The sequence below is a fragment of the Lynx canadensis genome, chromosome C1 (genome assembly GCF_007474595.2).
Source record: "Lynx canadensis isolate LIC74 chromosome C1, mLynCan4.pri.v2, whole genome shotgun sequence".
NCBI classification, from domain to species: Eukaryota; Metazoa; Chordata; class Mammalia; order Carnivora; family Felidae; genus Lynx; species Lynx canadensis.
The window spans coordinates 11758369-11771829 of record NC_044310.1 but is presented as its reverse complement, the minus strand read 5'-3'; the positions used below and the strand labels follow the sequence as shown (position 1 = coordinate 11771829).

The 13461-nt window shown below is 44.1% G+C and overlaps 1 protein-coding gene and 1 non-coding gene across 2 annotated transcripts in view; both read left to right on the top strand.

The window, feature by feature from the left end:
- The window catches only part of SPATA21 (spermatogenesis associated 21), a 28090-nt gene extending 15257 nt beyond the window's left edge, over window positions 1-12833 (top strand). Inside the window, exons 9-11 of the mRNA XM_030324225.1 lie at window positions 10998-11173; window positions 12052-12229; window positions 12776-12833. Coding sequence (XP_030180085.1) covers window positions 10998-11173; window positions 12052-12229; window positions 12776-12833 — 412 coding nt within the window. The remainder of the gene's footprint in view (window positions 1-10997; window positions 11174-12051; window positions 12230-12775) is intronic.
- On the top strand, window positions 2312-2386 carry TRNAR-CCU. The gene has a single exon. It is a non-coding gene; the product is annotated as a tRNA-Arg (tRNA).
- Window positions 12834-13461: the final 628 nt, after the last annotated feature.

Sequence of the window (13461 nt, the reverse complement as noted above, 5' to 3'; positions counted from 1 at the left end):
TTCCTGAATACTTTATTGTTTGGCTTTGCATATTTTTGAACTTTATATGAGTAGACTCATACTGTAGTAAGTTGTTACTTTTTTCTCTTCCACGTTATCTTCTTGTGATGCATCCATGTTCTTGTGTATAACTATTGATCATTGATCATTTTCTTTCTTTCTTTCTTTTTTTAATGTTTATATTTATATTTGAGAGAGCTTGAGCGAGAGAGGGGCAAGGAGGGGGGACAGCGGATCTGAAGACGGCTTTATGCTGATAGCGGCCAGGTCAATGCAGGACTTGAACTCACGAACCATGAGATCATGACCTGAGCTGAAGTCAGACGCTCAACCAAATGAGCCACCCAGGCGCCTTTGGTATGTCTGCCCAATACCAAAGGCTCAATACCAAAGGCTGAGTTTATTATTTTCGCTGCTACATACTATTATGTATGACTATATCACAATATATTTATTCGTCCTGCTGATAGGCATTAGGACTATGTTCGGTTTCCAGCTATGATAGAAACAGTGTGAATATTCTTGTATATGTCTCCCGGGACACATGGGCAAGAGTTTTTCCCGAGCAGAGGTTTTCAAACTTTTTAGTCAACCTCCCTTTACACTCTTAAAAATTACTGGGGACCCCAAGGAACCCCTCTATCAATATTTTCTACATTTGAACTTAAAACTGAGGGAAACAAATTCAATACTTATTAACTTATTTAACACTAATAACCCCATTACATGTTAACATCAGAAAACATTTTAGGGGCACCTGGTTGCTCAGTCGGTAGAGTATGTGACTCTTTATCTCAGGGTTGGGAGTTCAAGCCCCATGTTGGGTGTGGAACCTACCTAAAATTTAAAAAAATTAATAAAAAATAACTGTATTTTCCAAAAAAAAAGTTAATGAGAAGAACAGCATTGTTATATAATATTGCAAATCCCTTCAGAGTCTGGCATAGAAGAAGACAGCTGGACTCTCCTATCTGCTCTGCATTCAATCTATTGTAATATACTGCTTTTTAAAAAAATGTTCATTTGCTTTTAAGAAAGAAAGAGCAACCAGGACAGGGGCAGAAAGCGAGGTGGGGGGGGACCAAGGATCCAAAGTGGGCCCGATGCGCAGCTCGAACTCATGAACATCAGATCATGACCTGAGCCAAAGTCTGACGCTTAATCGCCTGAACCACCCAGGTGCCCCTGCAATTTGCTTTAGTTGAAGTATATGAAGAACTCAGATACGTAACTGTAAGAGGGAGGATGTTAATAGCCTTTTCATTTCATATCTACATATCATGTGGATATTTTTTTTGATATGACACCAGACTTGACAAGTGGTAGACGCTTCTGCGATTGCGATGTGAAATCTGAAACCCTATCAATGAACTTTACTATTTTATTTGATATTATTTGAGTTTAATTATTTAAGCAATCTCTACATGCAACATGGGGCTTGAACTCATGATCCTGAGATCAAGAGCCACTCACTCTACCAACTGAGCCAGCCAGGCACCCCTGTACTCTTTAAATAAAAGTCTACTGGTCTGTCTTATAGTTCGAATGGCTCTTCTCCCATGAATGTTTTCCTCACATGCGCTGGTTATTTGGAAATACTATGTATCTTCCAAATGTTGATATTATATTCAGTACATATATAATATACACTAATATATATAGTACAAATATATTATAATCAGTACATATATAATATACACTATTATCACTAACATCAGAAAAGTCTTTAAGTATTAGAAGTGTTGTGTGTGGCTATAGTTGATTTCATTTTCACTGCTATAAATAAACTATTTTGTATAAGAACATGCATATGCCCATATTAATGGATTTAAGTTTCCCCAAATTCTAACTTTTTTCTTGAAAGCTTTAATTCTATCACAGGCAACAAATGCTGTCCGTTTTCCTTGAAGCGATGGGCTAACTTCATCCACTTTTAGAGAAATGTCTGCCCAATACCAAAGGCTCAATAACCATAGTTTGTCTTTCTTTCAAGTAAAAATGGCATTTAATGCCTACGGGAGGAAAAGGTTTTCATTACTGTCTTTTTTTTTTTTTTTTTTTTTGAGAGAGAGAGGGAGCATGAGCGGGGAAGGATCAGAAGAGAGAGAGAGAGAGAGAGAGAGAGAGAGAGAGAGAGGAGACCCCCAAGCAGGCCCTGCATCAACAGTGCAAAGCCTGATGCAGAACCGTGAGATGGTGACCTGAGCTGAAGTCAGACGCTCGACCGACTGAGCCGCCCAGGAGCCCCTTCCCTTACTGTCTTAAGAGTTTCCAACTGGGACTGACAGAAGATAGATGAACAGGAGCGGGAGCCTAGAGCTGGCTCAGTCGGAAGAGCATGTGACTCCTGATCTCAAGGTCGTGAGTTTGAGCCCCACGTTGGGTATAGAGATTACTTAAATAAATAAAACTTAAAAAAAAAAGATAGATGAACAAGAGAAAAGCATACGAATCTTCTTTATATGTACATGGGTGCCCTTATGAGAAAAATGGAGAACCAAAGGAAAGACTCGGCCCGAGTGTTTACATCCTAGGTTGAACAGGGACTAGTGATTGTGCAGAAGCAAAGCAACGATAGAGGCGACCAAAGAAAGAGAATTATTTTAACAAGCTCTGTTATGGAGTTCTCTTAGTCAAGGCCCCTCATCTCTTGTGATAAGAATGTTTCTTCCTCCTGGTACAGAGAGGGCACCTTTCACATGTGAATTTTATCACCTGCTTTTAGAAAGAGAGAGAAAGGAAAAAAAAAAAAGATCTGAATGTTCTTCTTGTATCTGCTGTTTTTCAAGTGCTTTGAACTAAAATAACCATATGCCGAACTGGCCTGTTTTGCAATGGCATGTGCCCTCAACTCCTTCATTCCCCCCAACCAGAAACTTTCCTGTAAGCTTCCTTTTTTTTTTTTCTCCCCCTGTAAACTTCATATATTAAAATCTTAGTTAGGGGGGCGCCTGGGTGGCGCAGTCGGTTAAGCGTCCGACTTCAGCCAGGTCACGATCTCGCGGTCCGTGAGTTCGAGCCCCGCGTCGGGCTCTGGGCTGATGGCTCAGAGCCTGGAGCCTGTTTCCGATTCTGTGTCTCCCTCTCTCTCTGCCCCTCCCCCATTCATGCTCTGTCTCTCTCTGTCCCAAAAATAAATAAACGTTGAAAAAAAAAAAAAAAAAAAAAAAAAAAAAAAAAATCTTAGTTAGGGGCACCTGGGTGGCTCAGTCAGTTGAGCGTCCGACTTCGGCTCAGGTCATGATCTCACGGTTTGTGGGTTCGAGCCCCGCGTCGGGCTCTGTGCTGACAGGCTCAGGGCCTGGAGCCTGCTTCGGATTCTGTGTCTCCCTCTCTCTGCTCCTCCCCTGCTCACACTGTCTCTCTCTCTCAAAAATAAAATAAAGATTAAAAAAAAATTTTTTTTTAAATCTTAGTTAGTGGCTAGGGGGAGAAATTCAAGTTAGAAGTTGTGAAGTAAGGTATCTGTAAAAGGGGGAGAAATCTGTAACAAACAGGAAAGAACAAATCTAAGCACGCCGTCCCCATATTTCACTGGCTCATTCTATCAGTCCTGAGACTATAGGTCAGTTGTTGGTATTCATCCTACTTTGGGTTCGTTGAGCTTCCTGGATTTATAGTTTCTAGTTTTTATCAAATGTATTTGTTAAATGTAATTTGTTAGATGTAAAATGTACATTTTTCTTTAAATATTATTTTTATATGCCCTCCTCTCTACTCCTTCTGGGACTCCAATTCCATAGCACTTAAAATTGTTTCCTGGGTGCCTGGGTGGCTCAGTTGGTTGAGTGTCCAACTCTTGATTTCGGCTCAGGTCACAGTCTCAGGGTTGTGGGATTGAGCCCAACACTGGGATCTACACTGAGCATAGAGCCTGCTTACGATCCTCTCTCTCTTTTAACATAAGTAAATAAAAAAGCATTAAGAAAAATTGTTTCCTAGGTCACTGAGGCTCTGATCATTTTGATAATTTTCTCTGTGCGCTTCACTTTGAATAGTTTGTATTGCTAAATGCTCATTTGCTGATATTTTCTTTTGCTGAGTCTCATCTGCTCTTAAGCACATCCGGTGAATTTTTCATTTCAGCTTTTGCAGTTTTCATGTTTACATATTTCATTTAGTTCTATTCCATGGTTTTATTTCTCTCACGTTCATATTTCCTTTAAATCCTTGACCATATTTATGATAGCTCATTTAAGGTCCTCTTCTGCTAATTCCATCATCTTTCTCATTTCTGGGTCTGTTTATATAAACTTGTTTTTCCTTTTTTACTGGTCATTTTCCTGCTTCTTCTCATGTCTGCTTTATTTATTTATTTATTTTTATTTAAAAAAAATTTTTTTAATGTTTATTTTTGAGACAGAGAAAGACAGAGCATGAACGGGGGAGGGTCAGCGAGAGGGAGACACAGAATCGGAAGCAGGCTCCAGGCTCTGAGCCATCAGCTCAGAGCCCAACGCGGGGCTCGAACTCACGGACCGGACCGCGAGATCGTGACCTGAGCTGAAGTTGGACGCTTAACCGACTGAGCCGCCCAGGCGCCCCTCATGTCTGCTATTTTTAATTAGATGCTGGATATTGGGGCATTTCCTTTATTGAATGTCTGGATTTTCATCTTTTTGTTTTAAAGTTTATTTATTTTGAGAGAGAGCGAGAGAAAGCACAGGGGAGGGACAGAAAGAGAGTGAGAGGGAGGATCCCAAGCAGGCTTCTCACTGTCAACGCAGAGCCACCCAGGTACCCCTGGATTTTGTTCTTTAAAGTGTTGAACTGGGGGGCAGGTGGTTAAGTTACTGAGGATAGTCTTCTTTCTTTCAAGGTATTGTTTTATTTTATTTTATATTTTATTTTATTTTTATTTTATTAATTTAATTTAATTTAATTTAATCTTATTTTATTTTATTTTATTTATTTTATTTTATCTTATCTTATTTATTTTATTTTATTTTATCTTATTTTATTTTAATTTAATTTAATTTTATATTTTTTTATCTTATTTTATTTTATTTAATCTTATTTTTTATTTTATTTTATTTTATTTTATTTATTTTATTTTATCTTATTTTATCTTATTTTATTTATTTTATTTTATTTTATTTATTTTATTTTATCTTATTTTATCTTATTTTATTTTATTTTAGTAAACTCTACCCCCAGTGTAGACTCACAACCTGAGATCAAGAGTCACAGGCTGTACTGACTGAGCCAGCCAGGCGCGCCTCTTTTAAGGTTTTAAAGCTTTGTAAGGGAAGATCCAGAATAGTCTCTACTCTAGGGTTGATTTAGTCCCAACTACTTAAAAGGAGCCATCTAAGGTGTCCACTAATTCCACAGGTGTTCACCAAAGTCTTTCTGTTCTGGCCGTTTGAAACTCGTGTGTCTTTCAGTCCTAGGTAAACTCTCCTCCCTGTTTTTTGTTCTTTGGCTTCATAAAAGTTCACGCTATGTGTATACTGCTCAGGACGCAACCAAAGACTTAAGAGTACCCCATGCATATTTCGGCAACTCTTTCTTTGCCTGGCTCCCCTCTGTGATGTTCTGATACTCTAATCCCAGGGGCCTCCCATCTTCCCCAGCTACGATGTCTGTCCTCTTACCTCAGTGAATCTACTGTTCTGCTTGGGATACCACTTCCCGCACTGCAGCCCAGGAAGTACCTCCAGGCGAAGTTCTAGAGAGATCACCTCATCGGTTTCTCTTCTCTCGGGGATTATAGTCTTGTGCTGCCTGCTGTTCAATATCTGACAAGAATTTCACATAGTTGGTTCATGTATCTAGTAATTTATGGCAGAAGGACAAGTTCAGTACGAGTTGTTTCATCATGGCCAGAAACGTAATTCTGTTCATTTGTTTTCAATTTTTTTTCCTGTTTTTCAGATTGGGTGATTTCTACTGTCTTCAAGCTTACTAATTCTTTTTTCTGCTATCTCCAATCTCCTGTGAAGCCCATTCAGTGACTTTTTCACTTCAGTTATTATACCTTTCAGTTCTAGAATTTCCGTTTGTTTCAGGTCTGTAGTTTCTGTTTCTCTATTCACTAAGATCACATTTTCCTTCAATTATTTCAATATATTTTTAATAGCTCCTTTTTTTATTTTGTTATTTTTTTAATATAATGTTTTTAAAATTTACATCCAAATTAGTTAGCATATACTGCAACAATGATTTCCGGAGTAGATTCCTTAATGCCCCTTACCCATTCAGCCTATCCCCCCTCCCACACCCCCTCCAGTAACCCTCTATTTGTTCTCCATATTTATGAGTCTCCCATGCTTTGTCCCCCTCCCTGTTTTTTTTTTTTAATTTTTAAAAATGTTTTTATTTACTTTTGAGACAGAGAGAGACAGAGCATGAGCGGGGGAGGGGCAGAGACAGAGGGAGACACAGAATCTGAAGCAGGCTCCAGGCTCTGAGCTGTCAGCACAGAGCCCGATGTGGGGCTTGAACTCATGGACTGTGAGATCATGACCTGAGCTGAAGTCAGACACTTAACCGACAGAGCCACCCAGGCGCCCACCCACCCTGTTTTTATATTATTTTTGTTTCCCTTCCCTATGTTAATCTGTTTTGTCTCTTAAAGTCCTCATCTGGGTGAAGTCATAGGATATTTGTCTTTCTCTGACTAATGTCACTTAGCATAATACCCTCCAGTTCCATCCACGTAGTTGTAAATGGCAAGATTTCATTCTTTCTGATTGCCAAGTAATACTCCATTGTGTGTGTATATATATATATATATATATATATACCACACCTCCTTTATCCATTCATCCATCAATAGACATTTGGGCTCTTTCCATACTTTGGCTATTGTTGATAGTGCTGCTATAAACATGGGGGTGCATGTGTCCCTTCCAAACAGCACACCTGTATCCCATGGATAAATGCCTAGTAGTGCCATTGCTGGGTCGTAGGGCAGTTCTATTTTTAGTTTTTTGAGGAACCTCCATACTGTTTTCCAGAGTGGCTGCACCAGCTTGCATTCCCATTTAATAGCTCCTTTAAAGCCACCGTCTACTAAATCCAACATCTGGGCTACCTCAAGGTTGCTTTCCATCAGTTTATTTTTATGGCCCTTACTATGGACCACATTTTCCTGTTTCTTTGCATGTCTGATAATTTTGTTTTGTGTCCTGGACATTTTAGATGATATGATTTAGAGACTGGATTCTGTTGTGTTTAGAGACCAACCTCTTCCCTTGATGAGTGTTAATTTTTTGTTTTTGTAGACAGTTCAATTACTGACTGATCACTCTGAATTTATGTAGCCTTGGTTTGTTTTTTTTTTTTTTTCTTTGTTATGGCATATTTGTGAAAAGCCTAGGTGTTACCTAAACCTTCTAACTTGGTAGACTCAACTTCCAAACTCTTCTTCCTGTGGATTTTAGTTTTAGGGAAAGTCTACAGCTGACAGAGATCGTCAGACTATTGTCCGCAGGTCACATACAGCTCGCTGTTTTTATAGTTAAACTTTTATCAGAACACAGCCACATCCATTCGTCTACAGATAGTCTATGGATTCCTTGATGTGACACACTGGCAGCGCTGAGTATCTATTATCACTTCTGTGATACGAGATTGTCTACTTCTCCTTGTAGTTCTATCCGGTTTTACTTTATATTTCATGTTTGGAATTTTGTATTTCCTGATGAACTGAACATTTTATCATATTCTATGGTAATCATTTGTGTCTCTAGCGATTTTTTTTATCTTAAGGCCTAGTTTTTTAAATATTAATATGGCTATAGCAACTTCCTTTGGTTAGTATTCAACTGACAAAACTTTCTTTATCCTTTGAGTTAATTCTTAAAAACTAATGTGTACATTGTTTAAAAAGCCAAACAGTCCAAAAAGCTTCATAATAAACACTTATAGTTCCCCACACCACTCTTCACCACGCTTCCCACTCCCTGAAGTCTCCCTTATCAAGGCAAATACTTTTTGACTCTCTCCTTACTTCTAAATAATATGCTTGTACTACAATATTTTAGTTAGTGATTTTTAGACTTGTATCTATTGATTTCCTATTAATGTATGGATTTAGCTGTCTGATACGACTATCCCCTAAACTCTCCTCTACCCATTGAGTCAATCATTTGGGGGGAGGGTTCTATTATTACAGTTATGCAATTTTTTAATAGCTGAGGTTTTTTTTTTTTTATTATACTATGATTTCATTTCCTTATCTTTTTAGCTCCTGAAGTTGACAATTGCCTTGATGTTTGTTTTGTACTCATTAATAATTTCTGTGCCTTCTTAGGGTTTCATTTTCTTGGAGGCATGTTCTAAATAATTCCATTCTTCTTATTTTTGGATTCTTTTCAGGCCTGTTGCAGAGTTGTCATCCCGGGAGTCTGTTGTCATCCTAGGTATTCTTCCTTTCCTCTGATTAGGATTCTGTTTGTTAGATTACATTGTCTTACTTTTTCTCGGTTTGCTTAATCTTTCTTGGTTTGTTTGGTTTGATTAAAAAATAATAGGAGGGGCATCTGGGTGGCTCCGTCGGTTAAGCGTCTGATTTTGGCTCAGATCATGATCTCATAGTCCACGGGTTCGAGCACTGTGTTGGGATTCTGTCTCTCTCTCCCTCTTTCTCTGCCCCTCTCCCACACTCACTCTCTTGCACTATTTCTCAAAATAAATGAACTTAAAAAAATAATAATAATGGGAGATGTTTCCCTAGTAACTTTTTTGGGTTAGAAAGGCAGTGATTCAATAACTGGTGCACTAATGCCAGCCCTCGAAATGGCCCTATTCTTTTAAGCTATAGTGATCTAATCTACACTTGTCCTTTATGGCAGTTGCAGTACGAATGTGGGATCTCCCTTCACCATCTTCCTTTACCTTTGCTTCTCTTCTGTGTTGGATTGCCTGTTTTCTGTATGTATATATTCTTTTTCTGTTTTTGGTTTATGCCCTCATTTTGGAAGGGTATGTCCTCCAGTAGCTTCTTGAAAAAGAATGCATGGGATGCAGAATTTTTGAGATTTTATGTGTCTGCAAAAGGGTTTATAATCACACACTGAGCAGTTTAGCTGGGTATAGGATTGTAGATCGGCATTATTAGTTCAGGAATAGACCCCAATGCACTATAGTTCAAACAAGATAGTTTATTTCTCTCTTATATTGACAGTCCAGGAGAAGCAGGCAGGAAGACAAGGCTGCCCAGCGCACAACATATAGCTCCTTTCTAACTTATTGTTCCACCATTCCCTAGGGCAATCCTAAGCCAATTTACCAGCAACACATCTTAATTCAAGTCCTTGGAAAAGGGAGACAGGAAGTGGAGAGCAAGCAATTTCCTTTAAAATTGTGACCGAGAAAGTTGCACACACTTTGCTCATGTCCTTTTGGCCTCTGTGGGGTGAGGTTATTTTCTGGTTCATCTTTTCACTCAACACGTTGCCTTTTCAGATCCTCGTTTTACGGAGGGGTCCAGATCCAACTTTCACGTGAGGGCTCTGGTATTCAATTTCTATGTTCTGTGTGTGAAGCTCATTAAAACCCCAAATTCCAGGCTCCAGAGATCAGCAGAGGCCCTAGCAGCACCAGCAGCTTAAGCCTTAGGGTTTCCCAACACCAAGTAGCATGCCCACCCTTCACCACTGCCTCAAAGCCCTGGGTGGACTGGCCCTGCCATCTTGCTGCACACGTCGCCCCCTCTTTTTCACACAGCAGGCTCTAGCCCCTCTGGCTTCCCTGCCATTCCTAGAGCCCACTGTGCTCTTTCTCACCTCATGGCCTTCCCACATGCCATTCTGTCTGCCTGAAAGACTGTTTCTCCAGAGATATCCATCTGACTTTCTCCCTCCCCTCATTCTGCTCAAACACCACTGCCTCTGAGACTCGCACCGAGCACTGCAAGCAAAAATAGACCCTCGTCACTACCCTACTACCCAGCTTTACTCGCTCTCAGAACACCCACCACTCCGGACAGGGTATCGTATTGATTTGTTCACGGTCCGACTCTCCCACTAGGTGTGTGCCTAGGTGGTTGATTTTAGAAAGTGAATCCAGGGAGGAGTGACAGAAGGAATGTGAACAGAACGATGCAAGCGTGTGTTAGTGAGCCAACCACCCCCAGGATCTTCTGAGGAGACTGAATGGTGGCTCAGAATTCTGTCAGGAGAACAAAAAGAAACCCGTATCCCTCAGCTGCTAGCTCCTTTGGTCAAGGGTAGACCCCACAGTGGTTTAATTCCCCTGGACTTCTGGGTTGCTTATGTGTCAGAGAAGCTCCAGGTAAGAGGCTTCTGGGGTGAGGCCATGTCAGACTGTCCCTGGGCAAAGCTGCTGAAAATCCACGTGGAAATGGTCACTGCAGCAGTGGCTGGAGTGAGAGAGGGGCTGAGAGAGACTAGGAGGCAGGGGCCTGTATGGAGATCTCTTGCTGCTTTCCCCAAGCACTTAGATGAGCAGCGGCATGCGGTAAACACCCACTGAATATTTACTGAATGGATGAAAGGTGCTGCGGTCTAGAGGGTAGGCAAGTAGCAATGAGTCAAGAAAATAAAACTCAAATAAAACTCAGATCCGGAAGATGAGCAGGTTAACTGCACAGCTGCCTTGCAGAGCACGTGTACATCTAAGCAAAAATACCAGCGACAGACATCATGGTAACATTTACCAAAGCTCTTTCCATGGGCCAATTTTCTTGAATACTTGATGGGTCTGGTTATTTAATCCTAGAACATGAAAACTGACCCGTTTTACCCAGGGGAAACCTGAAGCCCAGAGAAGTCAAGTGCCTTGCAGTGACAGGGTAGAGGTAACCACTTCCCTTGAGGGGTGACTGGAGCCCACAGCAAGGCAGTGACTTGCCCACAGTCATGAGAAGTCAATGGCAGAGCTGGGACTAAAACCCAGGCCTCCCAACTCCTGGGCTTGTGTCCCTGTCCCAGAGCTGGCCAGACAGACCAGGGGCTCAGAAAGAATGAGTGGGGAGGAGGGTGAACTAAACGCAGCCAGGCTGAGCGGGGCGGACACTGCCTCCCCAGCTATTACCAGAAGAAGCTGAAGGAAGGCACCTGTAAGGCCCGAGAGATGGAGGCGGCCATAGGCCGGCTGCGGTCCCGGAAGAAGCTTCCCTGCAACCCCCAGCAAGCAGACACCTCGGAAGTCCCGGAACGAAGGGTCCTCAGGATCCTGAGCCGGCTGAAGCAGCAGAACTACGGTGAGGGCCTTGGGCATGGTGAGTTCTCTGCATTCCTGCCCGCCTGGCCTCTCCCCGGGCCCCCGCGGCCACACCTCGTTGCTGCGCGACATGGTTGCCCACGTTGGGCCTACCTGTGGGCGGTAGTCAACGGGCTACAAATCGCTCCTCCACCTCTAGCTCTCTGACAGGGGCCCCCTGCGCTCTTCCCCCAGGCCTTAACCCTGAGCACATGTTGGTCCCAAGAGCCTCAACTGAGAACGGAGGGTGATTGGCCATCCCAGCTCACCATTTACTGAACACCCACTGGGGTCACTCCCCATGCTGGGACTTCGTACAGGGGCTAGAATTTAGCCCTCGCCATCACGTTCACCCCGTTTTACAGAAGAGAACAGTGAGACGGAAGTTTAAGCAACTTGCCCAAGGCCCCACAACTAGCATGTGTCAGAAAGGGCAGTGTGGACCCAGGTCTGACTCCAAAACCTGTGCCCTTTTCACTGGGCAAGGCTGCCTCCCCGTAATCGCAGGTGCCACCAATTAGATCCCTACTGTGTGCCAAGTGATGGGCTAGGAGCTTTCCAGAGTCTCTCCGGTGTACTGACTGGACCGCCAGGACCCATCACAAAGACGTGTCCTCCTGTGCAAGCCGTTATTAGCCCTTACACCGTGCTCAGGATTTAGCCGAGTGCTCCGCGCGTGTTGCCCCTTTAATCAGCTCTGAGAGGTGGGCACCACTATCACCTCCAGCTTACACAGAGGCTCAGAGAGGTTAAGCGATTTGCCCAAACGCACCCAGCTCATTATGTGGCAAAGGTGGGATTTCAGCTGGGTGGGCCAGCCTCCCGAGGTCGGGTGCGCTCTGGAGCCTTCCCCTCTTCTGACTCCTCCTCCCTTGCCAGCTGCCAATCTGCAGAGCCCCTACGCCCAGGTGCCCTGCATCCCGCTCTATCCGCGGCTGGGCAAGAAGATGGCCCGACGGAAGCAGGGCAGCCACTACGTGCTAGATCAGTGTACCCCCACCAGCCTGGGCCCCGACATCCGTAGCCTTTTCTTCCAGTCAGGATCTCAAGGAAGCAGGTGGGTGTCCAGAAGGCAGGGGCTCCAGCCCAGGCCCATCCACCTCCTTCTTTATGAGGCGCTGGCCTAACCCGAGGGGAATCCAGCCTTCCAAGAGAGGATACCTGGGACACTGCTGCTCTAGGGAGGAAAAGGGGGAAAGGACGGAAGCAGTAAGAAACGAACCTTTGTTTGAACACTGTGTGCCACGGCGATCGTGCCTGTCACAGCACTTACGCCTTCCTGTGCCCAGACTCAGCGGCACATGCTGTCCTTCTCTTAGGCTGGCACCGCCTGCCTTCCCCACACAGGGGGTTTAGCTCTCCAGTCCTTTGCCTGCGTCTGACTCCCGTGTTAGGAGCAGTAGGCAACAGGGACTGCTGGGTGGAGGGAAGCTTCCCCCGCCAGTCCCCTTCCAGGCACTTTGGGGGTAAAAGAAGTCTGGACTTGCAATCAGGCCCCCGAGCCTGACTGCTTGGCTCCATCACTTCCCAGGGAAGGCCTCCTCTCCCCTGGGACACATGGGGATGGCTCGTTTCCTCCCACCCTTCTCGCCTCTCTCCCTAGGGAACACAACTCAGAGAGCCGAAAGTGGCTCAGCTCTGTGCCAGCTCGAACCCACTGACCTACGGAGTCTACTCGGGGCAGCTGCTGTCCAAGGCCTGCAGATGGACAGGTCGTCAGGCAGGTACTGCTGCTGAGTTTTGCTTTTGTGGCCTGGTAAGCCAATAAACACCGAGAACCTCGGCCTCTGCGTCTGGCGCCAGGGAAGGCCCCCAGGCTTTCACCCCTCCACTCGGCTCTTGGCCTGCAGGGCCCTGGCTTCCCCCAGGCTTGGGACACCCTGAAACGAGACACACCTCACGACCCTGCCCAGGGTTAGGGCGCCTGCTAGAGGGGCCCAGGGTGCAAAGTCTTGACCTCCTACGCACTCTCGAAGCAGAGAGCTGGGACTCTCCGCAGAGGAGTGTCTCCCCTTTTGGACTAGGATCCCCACGAGGACAGGAAGCATCTCTCCCCTCTTGCTCGAGGGGAGCGGTAAATCTAAGGGAAGTACCTGGGAAAGATTCTGGACCCTGAAAGGGGCAGCCAGACCCTGCAGAAGGGCAGGAGGGGGTCTCAGCCATGCTCTCACCAACGGAGCCCCAGGACCCATGGGGGCCCTTCTCTTGAAACCTAAGGGTGTGTGGGTCTTTGCCCCCCAACCCACATGCCACCCCAGGCCTACTTCTCTAACCAAGAGTGAGCTCCTC